Below are 12,400 nucleotides of genomic sequence, written 5' to 3'. Positions count from 1 at the left end.
CTTCATTCAGGGAAGTGTGGGGAAGAAAGAAAGAGATTATAGGGAATCTGGCAAGGTCTGGGCTCCGCAGGGAGCAACCTCACAGTCCCTGCCAGACATATTATTCTACTAGTTGCCTGTTTCCTAACTTTGCTCTCAGCCCTGTGAACATGCCACACCTCACGGTCAGAAAGCTGCCCTCAAACTCTTTCCCTGAACAGCCTGACTGCCGTTCCCTCACGGGTGCTGGGAGAGCTGGCACCACTTGCCCTCAGGTCTCAGCGCTGCAGGGTATCTACTGAGCATCTCTTGTATGCGAGGACCTGGTACCAAGGCAGTGTTCTCACAACAGCCCTCTCAGCCCCTATGATAGGTACTCTCATCCCCATTCTGTGGGTGAGAAATCTGAAGCTCTAAGCTGGTAAGCACTAGACCCAGGATTCGGTCCAGGTCTGATGGGCTCCTAAGACTGTGCTCTTTCCCTGCTATCTGCTCAGGCCCCCAGAGGAGACTGGCTGCTTCCTGCAGCGCGTAGCTGCAGAGAGAAGGGAGCAGGGGCTGCATCCGCTTCTCCTCTCCTGCTTCCACCATCTGCAACATCTCTAGAACGCGATGTAACTGCATTATTTGTGATGCGTGTGTTGTAAAAACCATTCCCAGCCTTTAGTATCCCTGAATTCCACTGGAGAAACAGGTGCTCCAGACACAACGACGACTACTTCTTGTTATTTCTATTGTTGTTTAGACTCGGAGAACTCTCCCAGATGAGCACAACACCGGAGAGGAAGGCAGGGAAGGAAAGGCCTACGAGTCCTCAGGTCAGGCCCTGACCGTCTCTCATCTGAAAGTCTGCAAATAATGGTGTGTTGCCATATAATTATAAAGAATAAGAAATAATATGCAAATTTATGTCATATCAAAGGAAGTCATACTAAGGAATGCGCACAGCGGGAGCAATCATTTACACACTTGCAAATTATATTGCTGTTTATGCTTCTGCTACCTGGGCTAATTATGTCTTAATTTCAATATCTGGTAAGCCTGGAGTGCTGTGCTAACTAGGAGACCTGTGATTATTACTCAGGATAGAAGCACAACCCCAACAGCACCAGAGACTGGAAGCTCACACAGAGCATTCAGAGAAGGTGTTCAACTTGGGATAACACAGCTAAAGTGCCTCGCACCATACCTGTCAAAAAGAGGCAAAGAGGCCATTTCTAGCAACTCCTACTTACTATAGATATTAGCTGCCCTCGGCTGTGAGCTCTGACAGATGTCTATTTAAATTGTACCAAAGGATAAAAATCACATGACTGGAAATGACCTTAACTGTCATCCAGCCTTAGCCCTTACAGCTGGGGTTAGGTTGCCCGGTTTAGCTGAAGGACACATCAGTCAAATCCTATTAGGTAAACCACATGGGACATGCAAGCAGTGGAATTTTATTAGACAGAATCACATTAGCTCCAGCTCTTGCAGACGTAAATGCCCAGGCTTTCTAACAGCATGTTAGCAAGAAAAAGAATCCTTTGGCACATTCTAGAAGAAGGGGGTGTATTCACACCATCTCACCCCACACCTTTCTCAGAGCTCTTCAGAATTTGTATATGTTGTGAAGTTTGTGCAAGTCCTGTGAATATATCTTTTTCCATTGATGGGCTGGAGCGTTAGAGATGGGGGAGCTGAAGGGATGCGTGATGGCAGAATAGCGGAGTAGTGGAACTTCAGCTGTGCCTCATTTCAGCTACCTTTCCGTGCACAGAATGCAGAGTTAGGTATTTTTCACTCTGGACAGAGACTTAGACAAGAATCTGTGAAGGTCCACAGTCAGGGAATCCAAGAAGGTAGCTGTGATAACTGTGCTTCACCCCAGACCCATCTCGTGCGGTCCAGGGAACCAATGCTATGATTTCCTATTCTCCAGGTCCTCCCCTCACCCTCCTAGCTCTTCCAGAACCAAACGGCCTCCAGACAGGGCATTCCAGCCACAGAACCGAGAGAGCAGCCAAACACACAAACAGCCAGATCAGCTTCTGAGGAGGGATTACTGAGAGTCCTACCCACCATCTGAAGGAAGGATCCCAAGTCCAGGAACAGCAAGAAAAAAAAAGAGTAGACAAATTTCTTCCTTTCTTCAGAGCACACATGCTAGCACTTACGGATTCTGGCATGTGTCAGCGCTTCTGAAGTAAACTCTCTATTTTCTTTAGATGAAAGAGATAAAAAAAAAAAAATTCAGAATTTAGCCCAATGAAAATTGCTTTGGCTTTTCACATGCAATGAGCTGTAGAAGCAAGCAGAAGGAAAATCAATTGCTTCTGATTTATTTTTTCATTCATTTGTCCATCTCTTTTGCTCTAATGTAAAAAAGAATGTCTTCCATACTTTTGCAAGTAGTTAATATTTTCATAGGAAAAAAAAAATAGTCTAAGCTTTGGTTGGCCAGCATCTCAGCACAGGAAATACACATTTAATTATCATATTGTACACAAATTATGTAAGGAAAAAAAGGGGATTGATTTTGCTGTCAAATGCTTGGCCAGTGTCTATAACCAGATTTCAGTCTGGTGAATTTAGATCCATTGCTGTGGTGAAAGTAAATCCAAGGCTTCATCTCCTTGGTTGCTTTATTACTTAATCTGGATGGTGGGCATACCCACCTTTCTTTAAGACCTCTTGTAGGTCTTCCATATTTCATACTAAATATTGTTAAATCCTGAAATCTTCTACAACAGATTCTATTCTGGGCTGTTCAGAGCTGAGAGCAGAGAAGGGAAGTTGGAAATGCCAAAATGTAATTGCAATAAAGAGAAGAGAATGTAAGCAACCAATTCTGGAAGGATGTTTAAAGTTTTAAACCTATGCCAAATAATTCAGAGCTATTAAAAGAGGGCTGAGTTCTATTATAATCCCACATACACACAATTATTGAATATTCTGAATACTTATTGCGAGTGGGTGATAAATGAGCTGAACGCAAACCACCAGGCACTACTGTCCGGGCACCATTTGACCAGCTCCTTGGAATTGGCTTACATAATCTCTCCTCCCACCCCTGAACCTTAACTGGAAACTGTATACAGGATTATGACTTTGTGCTTATGACCCCCAGGATTCTGGGGAGCTGTTGTAAAAGGCCCAAATTTTCCAGCCCAAACAGCTGAAGGAGATGAGGCTCCATCCTTCCCTTTGGGACAAGTCCCCAAACACCCTTTTTTCTCACTTCCAAAAAAACCTTCCTGTGGTCTTGAAGTCTCTCTGCCATGTCATTAAAGCCAACTGTTCTGTCCCTGCACCCACGGGTAGAGGAGTGGGAGGACAGGAAAGTTGGTTGCAATAACTAAATTTCAGCCCCAAACTCCACCCTTCCTTTGAGCTTTAGCTGCCACCATCTCCTCGTTCCCATTTGAACCAAGGTTTCTTTTTTCAGCCTTTTTTTCTACCCTGCTGCTCAATTCTCACCACCCAGAAAACTCTTAAAAGGTATTAAGTGTATTAAGTGAACAAAGAAAGGATGGAAAGATGAGGGTGTAAGAGGAAGAGAAAATCTATATGCTGTCTAATCAGCTAGCAGGGAGCAGGTGTTCCCTCACCCCTCACTTCTCTTAAGAGCAGAGCTTTTTGCCTGTGTAAAGAGCTGGCAAAGAAGTAGCACTTCTGTAAAAGCTCTAAAAAGTATAAGATTCTGAAGTTTGATACCCTGTTTGTTTCATTTCTGAATACCGTTAGACCAACTGGTTTTACTTCCTTCCCGTTACACACACAAGCCCCACCAGAGCCTCCTGGGAGAGGCTGCCGCCCCACGGAGGCCTTCCCTGCACACACACACAAACACGCCTGTTTCTTTGGCCTCGCTTGGTAAGTCAAAAGCCTTCCCTCTGCCTCACCAAAGTTAACAGATGGCTGGTCCCTTTTGGTACACAGGCGTAAGAATCTTCAAAATAACCTTTTCTAGTATGCCAATTAATTAAATGTCACTATAACATGTCCCAGCCAAGGAGAGAAGGGAGAGGCCCGGAAGACAAGGGCTTAATGGAAGAGAATAAAGATAAGAGGTCACACTCTCCTACCTTCACCGGATGACCCCGAGAGATCGATGATCACATACACCCTTCCTTCTGGCTCCAGATCAATCTGCAATTAAAAAAATGACAATGACTCTGTTAGAACATCATATGGGCAACCTGAGAGTCCCACAACACTACCACCCCAAACTGATGAAACCTAGATCACAGCTCCCTGTAATTCATCTATCTACAAGGTGTCAAGTGCTGGGGGAATCAGTACTGAAAGAGAATCAACATTCACTGGACATCTACTGTGTTCCAAACACAATCTTAGGTGGCCTGACACATACCCAACAGGTAGCATCATCCCAGAGGCTCTCAACCAGGAGCGATTTGGCTCCTCAGGAGACACCTGGCACATGTTTAGAGACATTCTTGACTGTAGGCCTGGGGAGAGAGTGCTGCTACTGGTATCTAATGGCTAGAGGCCAGGGAGGCCGCTAAGCACCCTCCAGCACACTGGACAGCCACAGCCCTCACAACAAAGAATCATCCAGCCCAAAACATCCATTGTGTTGCCACTGAGAAACCCTGTTAGGCCGTTTTACAGATAAGGACAGTGTGCTCAAAGTTCCAAGGTAAGTAGCAATGCTGAACTCCAGGGCCAAGGCTATCTAAAGAAGCCTATGTTCTTTGTGCTACACAAACTGCTCCTCGGGGAACTAAGAGAAGCATAAGATGCTAACCATATCTGCTTTCATGGTATTTTTTAGGTTTTTTTAAAATTTCAGACTAATACGAGAGTCCGCACGATTAGGTTATGTTGTTTGCATTTGTAAGGTAAAGTCCGAGTTATAGCTGTTTCCTTCACCCAGGAAGTGTCTCACATACCCTGGCATTGTTCCCTTTGGGTGGGAATTTGCTGAACCCTCTTCCCCATCTCCTTTTCCTGAATTTAATTAAGTTATCCTCTCAAGTGAGCACATAGCAGTTAGTGTAGTTTCAAGTTAGTGCTGAGCACGTGTGGTGCTTGTTTTCCGTTCCTATGACACTCGGGAGAGTGTTCTCCAAATCCATTCAGGTTGTTACAAAACATACAAAATCTCCATCTTTTGTAATGGCTGAATAGTATTCCATGGTATACCTATACCATTTTATTAATACATTCATGTGTTGATGGGTACTTGAGTTGTTTCCCCATCTTTGCAACTGTGAACTGAGATGCTAAGAACATTCGACCGCAAATGTCCATATGATAAAATGACTTTTTTTCTTTGGAGAACATCCCTAATAATGTAATTTCAGAATCAAATGGAAGGTTTACGGAGAGTTCTTTGAGGACTCTCCATAACTCCTTCCATAAAGGCTGTACTAGTTTACAGTCCCACCAACAGCGCATGAATGCTCTCATGGCACTTATAATCTCATTGGGGAGTTAAAAAACACAGAACAATGCTGAACTCAGCTAACTGATGAGAGACTGAGAACAACAGGTAAAGATGAGTCTGAAATCAGTGCAGAAGAGCAGTCTGGGAAGTCTTCCTGACGGCAAACAGGGGAAGGCATGTAAGGTGGATGAACCGATGTGGCGAGCACCAAATGCAGGTGGCTCGGGTCATTTTGACTACACAGGTGTTCTGCAAATGCCAGATTCTACCAAGGTTGTAAACAGAGAGTCCATATGGCTAACTGCTTACCAGTGACCTTCACCACTTCCTCCCTCTCCATCTCAAAATGAGCCTGATGAAATCTCATAGAGAAACAGAAACCAGAGGGCTGGGCTTCTTATAGTTAAAGACATGTTGGCAAGGTTCAAACTATCCTTATAGAAACTGTGTTCTCTGTAAGAGAGAGTAGTAACTCCGGAAGCCCCGGATCACCAAGTCCCCCTGCTAGCCTCTCCCGCCTCCACAGTCCCATCTGTCTACACAGAGCTTTCACTGGCTCACGAGTGCCAGGCTTTCTCCCCAGCAAGCTGTGAATTTCTTGAGGGCAGGAACCGCAACCCCTCCCTTTCTTTTTCCACTGTCCCCAAAGAGCAGACATATATTTAGCAAGGAATACTCGGGAAGAGTCAGTCTAGTGGATACCATATCCTCCTCCTTCAAGGTCAAGGTGAATTATCACCTCCTCTCTGCAGCCTTTCCAGAGGCCAGTCAGAATGAACCATTCCCACCTCTGTGTTCCCACAGTGCACAGACACATCTTACTCATGGCTCTCATGAAACTGTACATGGTCCGATCTTCCCTGCTAGACAGAAAGCATGACAACCATATTTGCATCTGAGTCTGTAGCTCACTGTCTCTTAGGAAACACCCAGTGCACATTTGTGGAGGTGGGAAGAAGCTCTCTATTCAGAACTTCCACAGTCTATTCTGGGATCATTCACTGGCCCCCCTACTCCCCGCCAAGCCTCCATTCCCCAGGAAGGAAGGTGGGCATTTGATCTATCTATACTAACAGGACATTGGAACAAGGGGAGAGGGGAAGCCCGGGTGGGCTATCCCATGAGCCCCATGCACTCCCTGGGAGGCAAAGAAACCAGGCCTGATTGATGCTCCCCAGGCCACCTACCCTGTCACTCCATACACAACCCAGGTTCCCACAGCTACTCCCGAGCCCTACTTTATTTCCTGACTCAGCCTCTGATGTTCAGGAAAATTGCATTTTCACCAACAAGGGTCTTCAGTGCCTCGTAGGTAAGGCCATTGGTGAAAGCTCAGGCGCTCTGTCAGGACAGGGAGTCAGGGATGACAGTGGGCACATCTGCACTGCCCCTCAGGTACCCACTATGGGTACTTACCTGAGTTTGGGATCTTGAGCTTAGAATCCAGATGGGAACCAAAAAACAAACTGGTCATTCCAAGAGATGAATTTTCTCATCCCTTCCACATTAACCAAGAACCCCTGATTTTTTTTTATATTTTATTTTTTTAATTTAAGTTTTTATTAAATCATAACTGTAGACATTTATGGGGTACAATGCGATGATTTGATATACAATGTGAAATGCTTAAATCAAACTGATTAACATAACCATCGCCTCGCTTGTTTTTTGTGGTAAGACATTTATAAGTTACTCCTAGTTACTCTGAAGTGTACCCTTGCATTGTGCACATTAGGCGAGAGCCCACCAAATGCCCTCCCTCGTCCCACTGACACCGATCACCCTCGCTCACCCCTCCTCTCCCCTCCCTCTTAAGTTTCTGGGTAACAAAACTGTTCTCCGAAGTACTCAGCCCTGGTAACGGCCCTCACCATGAGCATAGCCCAGCCCCTGCACTGAATGACAAACAGGAAAACCAACAGTCAGCTCTACTGAATAGAGCCAAACCAGAATCGTATCCCTACCAAAGTTCAAAAATTCAGGCGCCCTTTTGCCCAAAAGCATGGAATTTAAATAATGTATGCTTTTTAGAGATTAGATCATCCCTATTAAACCCTGCCCGCAAAATGAAACACTTTCTCATATCCTCCAAGTCACAGATTTCCCACGACTGTGGTCTCTATTGGCAAAGTACAATGCTATCTGTGTAAAGCCGGGAGGGAGACAGCAAAGGAATGAGACGGGCTTTGGGGCCTCGCCACAGGCAGGCAGGGCGCCTATCTTTGCAAAAGGAGAGTGAGAACTCATGACAGGGAGGACAGGTCATTGGCGATAAAATGTATTCGGATATTAACATTCAAGATAGCAATCAGAAACCATTTTAGCACCCACTGCAGCCTCAATGCTAGCGAACTGCATTTCCTAACAGAAAAATAGGAATTAAGCTATTAAACATGCCAAAAGCAACAGAGAGCTTTGCAGCCTGAACAGATGGCTGCATAGTACTGGCCAAGCCCCAGTCAGCCAAGTGAGGAGGCCCTGAGATTCCATCTAGGGTGGTGGGACTTCGATGCCCACGGCTGGAGGGGTCACCAAATATAAAAAGGTGGAGGGTATGACACAACTTCATAAGCAAATTGATCTAATCCAAAATTTTGCTCACAATTACACGGCCTGGATAATGAAGCAAGGTAAGTGCCCAGCCCTGCACAACCCTGTCAGCAGACGTGAGAACCAGGGAGCCCTGTGACAAAAATGCAGGCCTGTCACCTCCCCCACCCATTCCCAGAGTTCACTCTGAACCCCTTCTGCATGCCAGGTTCCTCCAAGTTCTATGATCAAAATCTCCTGGGACCTCACACCTTTTCTTAACACATCTTCCCAGCTACTATCCCTGTTTTTTTTTTGACTCAGATACTCTTTCATGCTCCAGTGCTTTTGGCTACCCTCTAGCTGGTGCCAAAAGCCAGGCAGCAGACAGTAGGGGTGAGAAACACAGCCTTTGGCATCAGGCCAGGGCTGAATCTCAGTTCCCTGAGTTATTAGCTGAGTGACCTCAGGCAATTATTTATTTTCCCTGAGCCTCAACCTCTTCAGCTGTGAAATGGGTTGTCAAGAAATTGACATATACGCACTCTTGGCACTAAAAAAATAGTATGTGATGGTTGAGAGTGAAGTTACTGCCTATGTGGCCTGAAGCAAGTAACTACCCTCTCTAAGCCTCAGAGTGCTTGTCAGTAAAAAAGAGCTAATAACAGGCCTGGTGTCATTCAGGCTGCTGTGAGGTTAAATGAGATAATCCTTGTGAAGGGCTTAGTGTGGCGCCTGGCACAAAACAGTCATCGTTGGTGCTATTATTTTCAAGCCCAGGCTTCAAGTCTTCAGCTTCCTAGCCCGATGTTCTTTCCACTAAAACAAGCTTTCCCCCAACAAAAAAGGTATTTTTGTGCCCAAAGTTGATAGAATTACATGTTATTCCAGGACATCTTAGGACTTTGCAAATAAAGAAGCCAGCCCGAAGGAAAGCCAGGGACAGGGAAGGCTACCCCTTTAGACCTTGGAACATCCTGAGGAGCTCACAAGACGAAGGGCAAGTGGAAGGTAACCATGTACGTTCCAAGCCCTACTGTGCCACAGACACCGTTGTTGGCACTTCACCTGCATTCATTTATTTAGTCTCCTGTGAGACTGATAATAAATAATGCCTCTTTTTCAGGTGAAAAAACTGGGGCTTGGAGAGCTTTCAGCCAGCGCTCCCACCCAGGTCTGGCCGGGGCACACAAGAAGGGCTGAGGGAGCTCCCAGGTCACACTCGCCTGCCCAGCCCACCCACAGAGGCTTCTCTGACAACTGAGACGGTTCTCCCTCCTCCAGGCCACCTTCTCCTGGGAGGGCACCTGCTCCTTCCCAGGTGTAACTGACTTCCCCAGACAGAACTTTAAGACAGAGCAAAGCCTCAAACACCTGGACCACCCCACAAGCCCTGACGAGCTTGGCGTAAATTAAAGCTCCACAGTGTGAGCTGGGAACGTGTGGGAAAAGCCAACCCCCAGGAACCCCTGGAAAGGCAATCTTAGAAAAGCAGAAACATGGGGACTTCTGGGGGTTGGTACTGGACCATTTAAATACAAAGCATTTGTCACGGTAAATCTGTAAGGTGACTAGTGTCATTATTGCCATTTTACATCTGAAACCTTTGGGGTTAAGGAAGATGAGTGGCCACTCCACCACACCAGTGCACGACCCCAGGGGCACCTGGGAGTAAGTCAGGAGCTCGATGGGCAGAGTCTAAACTCACACTCTCAACTCCCAACACTCAGCTCAGGATTCCTACCCCACCCCCACCTGCCTCACGGGAACTCTGACAACCCAGGACAGCACACTCGGAGGGGCCCACTGACACCGAGTCTCCAGGCAGCCCCCTGTGTGCTAGTGCCCCATGACCCTCGGTGTCTGAGTCTGTGTTTTGGGAGAGAGTGGCTTCAAGTGAGGGCTGTGAGCAATCCTCAGTCAAGCTTCCCCCAACCATAGGCTCAACCTTCACCTGAGGCCTGTAAGCAAACCGCTCCTCAGGGCAGCCCACAGAGGCCTGATTTCAGTTTCACTTCCCTTTTAATTTTCTGGCCGGCAGGAAGACTTGGAGGTAGCAAGGGGGGGGAGGGGGGTGTCATAAAAAGATGAATCCAAAAAAAAAAAAAAACAGGAGGAGGAAGAGAGGTTTCCGTAACCTTGTTTCACCAATAAGATAATAACTGCATGCTCTTTTTCTTTTTTACTTGGAGGACGGTGGGGATTGAAGGAGGAGGAGGTGGTGGCCAGAGAACCACCAAGAGAAATGGCTCCGGGATCTGTTCCTGAAGCAGAGGACCAGCTGCCCAGGCCCTGCATGGGTGCCATTCTCCCCTGGAGGCACCATGGGCACTCTCCCCAGACCTGTGTGACATGGAAGAGGAAGCGGACAGAGCAGAGGCCACTGGAGAAGCAAGTGTCCTCCCAGCTTCTGCTTTGGGAAAGCACAAAACACTGAGGCACCCAGCAGGCAACTCATAACCAGCTGCTGGGTGCCAGCTTTGAAGTTAGCAGCTAATTAAATCGAAGACTCTTCATGTGGGGTGGAATTTGCTAGTAGATTTATTGGTAGAGTGCACTGACTGGTCAATAGGCAGAGCACACACATGTAATCAAACACTGTATTTTCAGGGTTCCACTCTGTTAACAGGCCTATAACAGCACTTACTTTCATAAAATAAGGAGAGGGGAAGATTGTTTTCTTTCTCAAACACCTTCCATTGCACTGCAAAGATACACAGGGTTTACAATGCCTCCCTGCAGGGCAGGACCCTGTCTGTCCTGCACATGGAAGGGATTTAATACACATTTGTACATGTTGGGGCAGTGAATGAATGGCCTTAACCTACTTCAATATAGTAGTTTTTTGTTTTTTTTTAAAAAGCTACTTCACTGTGGTATAATTTATATACAATTCTTTTTTACTTGGAGGAAGGTGGGGAGTGAGGGAGAAGGATCTCCCTGGATCTGCACAGCTGAATTATGGAGATGACTTACCTGTGAAGCCCTCTACCTGTATGTAAAATGTTCATAGCAGTTTCATTCCCAACAGCCCTAACAGGAAACAACCCAAATGTCCAACAACAGGTACGTGAATGAGCAAACCGCACTGCACCATCTAACGGAAGTTTATCCAACGATAAAAAAGCATGAATCGATACCTGCAACATCTCGGATGCTGTGTGAAAGCAGCCAAACATAAAAGAGTGCGTGCTGCCAGATTCTACTTCTACGATGTTCTAGAGCAGGCAAAATGAACTTGCAGTGACAACAAGCACATCAGTGATCTCCTGGGGGTGGAGGTGGCCTGCGAATACCAAGAGGCACAGGGCAATTTTGGGGATGATGGGCACGTTCTCCATCTTCACTGTGCCCGCAGTTACTTGAATGTATACACTTGGCAGAACGCATCAAGCCCTACACTTCAAAGGAATGCACTTAATTGTATGTAAATTACACCGCAGTGAAGTAGGTTTTTAAAAAGGAACTAAGGATTCCTTCACAAGTTTCCTTTAAATAACAAATCATCTTCCCACCCAAAGAGCATTTAACATTTCATATTCCATTTTTAAAAATGAAAGAACCCATTCAGAGTTTTTCAAGAGCACATCTGTTGCACAACATAATGTACACCTACCTGTGTAGGCGTACACATTCGCACACCCACCCACGTGTGCAAACACACTCACGGGCACACAGCTGAGCCACCTTCTCTGTCTTCTGTGATCAAAATACAATAATAGCAAGAAAAACACAGCCAAAATGTAGGCTCCAGAGTCTGCTGAATTATTTAAATCTGTCTGTGTATTTGCAAATCTGAATTTCATACATAAAACAAGATAATTAGATCAAATGCTCTAAAGGTCTTTTAATGACCATAATAACCTAAATATCCAAAAATAGGATATCACTTCAAAAGATTATGGTACAGGCTCAGCGCCTGTAGCTCAAGCGGCTAAGGTGCCAGCCACATACACCAGAGCTGGTGGGTTCGAATCCAGCCTTGGCCTGCCAAACGACAATGACAACTACAACCAAAAAATAGCTGGGCGCTGTGGCAGGTGCCTGTAGTCCCAGCTACTTGGGAGGCTGAGGCAGGAGAATCGCTTGAGCCCAGGGGTTAGAGGTTGCTGTAAGCTGTGATGCCACAGCACTCTACCCAGGTTGACAGCTTAAGGCTCTGTCTCAAAAAAAAAAGAACATTATGTTACAGTGTGTGATAGATTACTACGCAAGCCCTCAAAAAGAACGAAAACTCTCTGAAGGTACTGACTGATATGGAACTATCTCTGCAATATATTAAGTGGGGGGAAAGCAAGGCACAATATGTTTATTACACTGCGCAGCTGTGTGAATAAAATGGGTGAGTGTGTGGGGGTATCCCACAAACACACTTGTTCTAAACAGATTATCTCTAGAAGGAGCCTTAACCAATAGAAAGCAAGGGCTGCCTCAAGAGTTGGACACCAGGGCAAAGGGACCAGGGATCAGGAGAGGGAGGCTTATTCTTCACACTAC

The 12,400-nt window shown here is 46.1% G+C and overlaps 1 protein-coding gene across 2 annotated transcripts in view; it reads right to left on the bottom strand.

Annotated features, from left to right (window-relative positions):
• PRKCE (protein kinase C epsilon) overlaps window positions 1-12,400 on the bottom strand; it is a 551,144-nt gene that overhangs the window by 349,998 nt on the left and 188,746 nt on the right. For both annotated transcript variants that reach the window (XM_053589740.1, XM_053589739.1), the window contains exon 2: window positions 4,050-4,113. In XM_053589740.1, the coding sequence (XP_053445715.1) occupies window positions 4,050-4,113 (64 nt within the window). The remainder of the gene's footprint in view (window positions 1-4,049; window positions 4,114-12,400) is intronic.

This window comes from Nycticebus coucang, chromosome 4 (assembly GCF_027406575.1).
Source record: "Nycticebus coucang isolate mNycCou1 chromosome 4, mNycCou1.pri, whole genome shotgun sequence".
Classification (NCBI taxonomy): domain Eukaryota; kingdom Metazoa; phylum Chordata; class Mammalia; order Primates; family Lorisidae; genus Nycticebus; species Nycticebus coucang.
The sequence above is the reverse complement of the archived record's forward strand: the minus strand, read 5'-3'. Positions and strand labels throughout refer to the sequence as shown.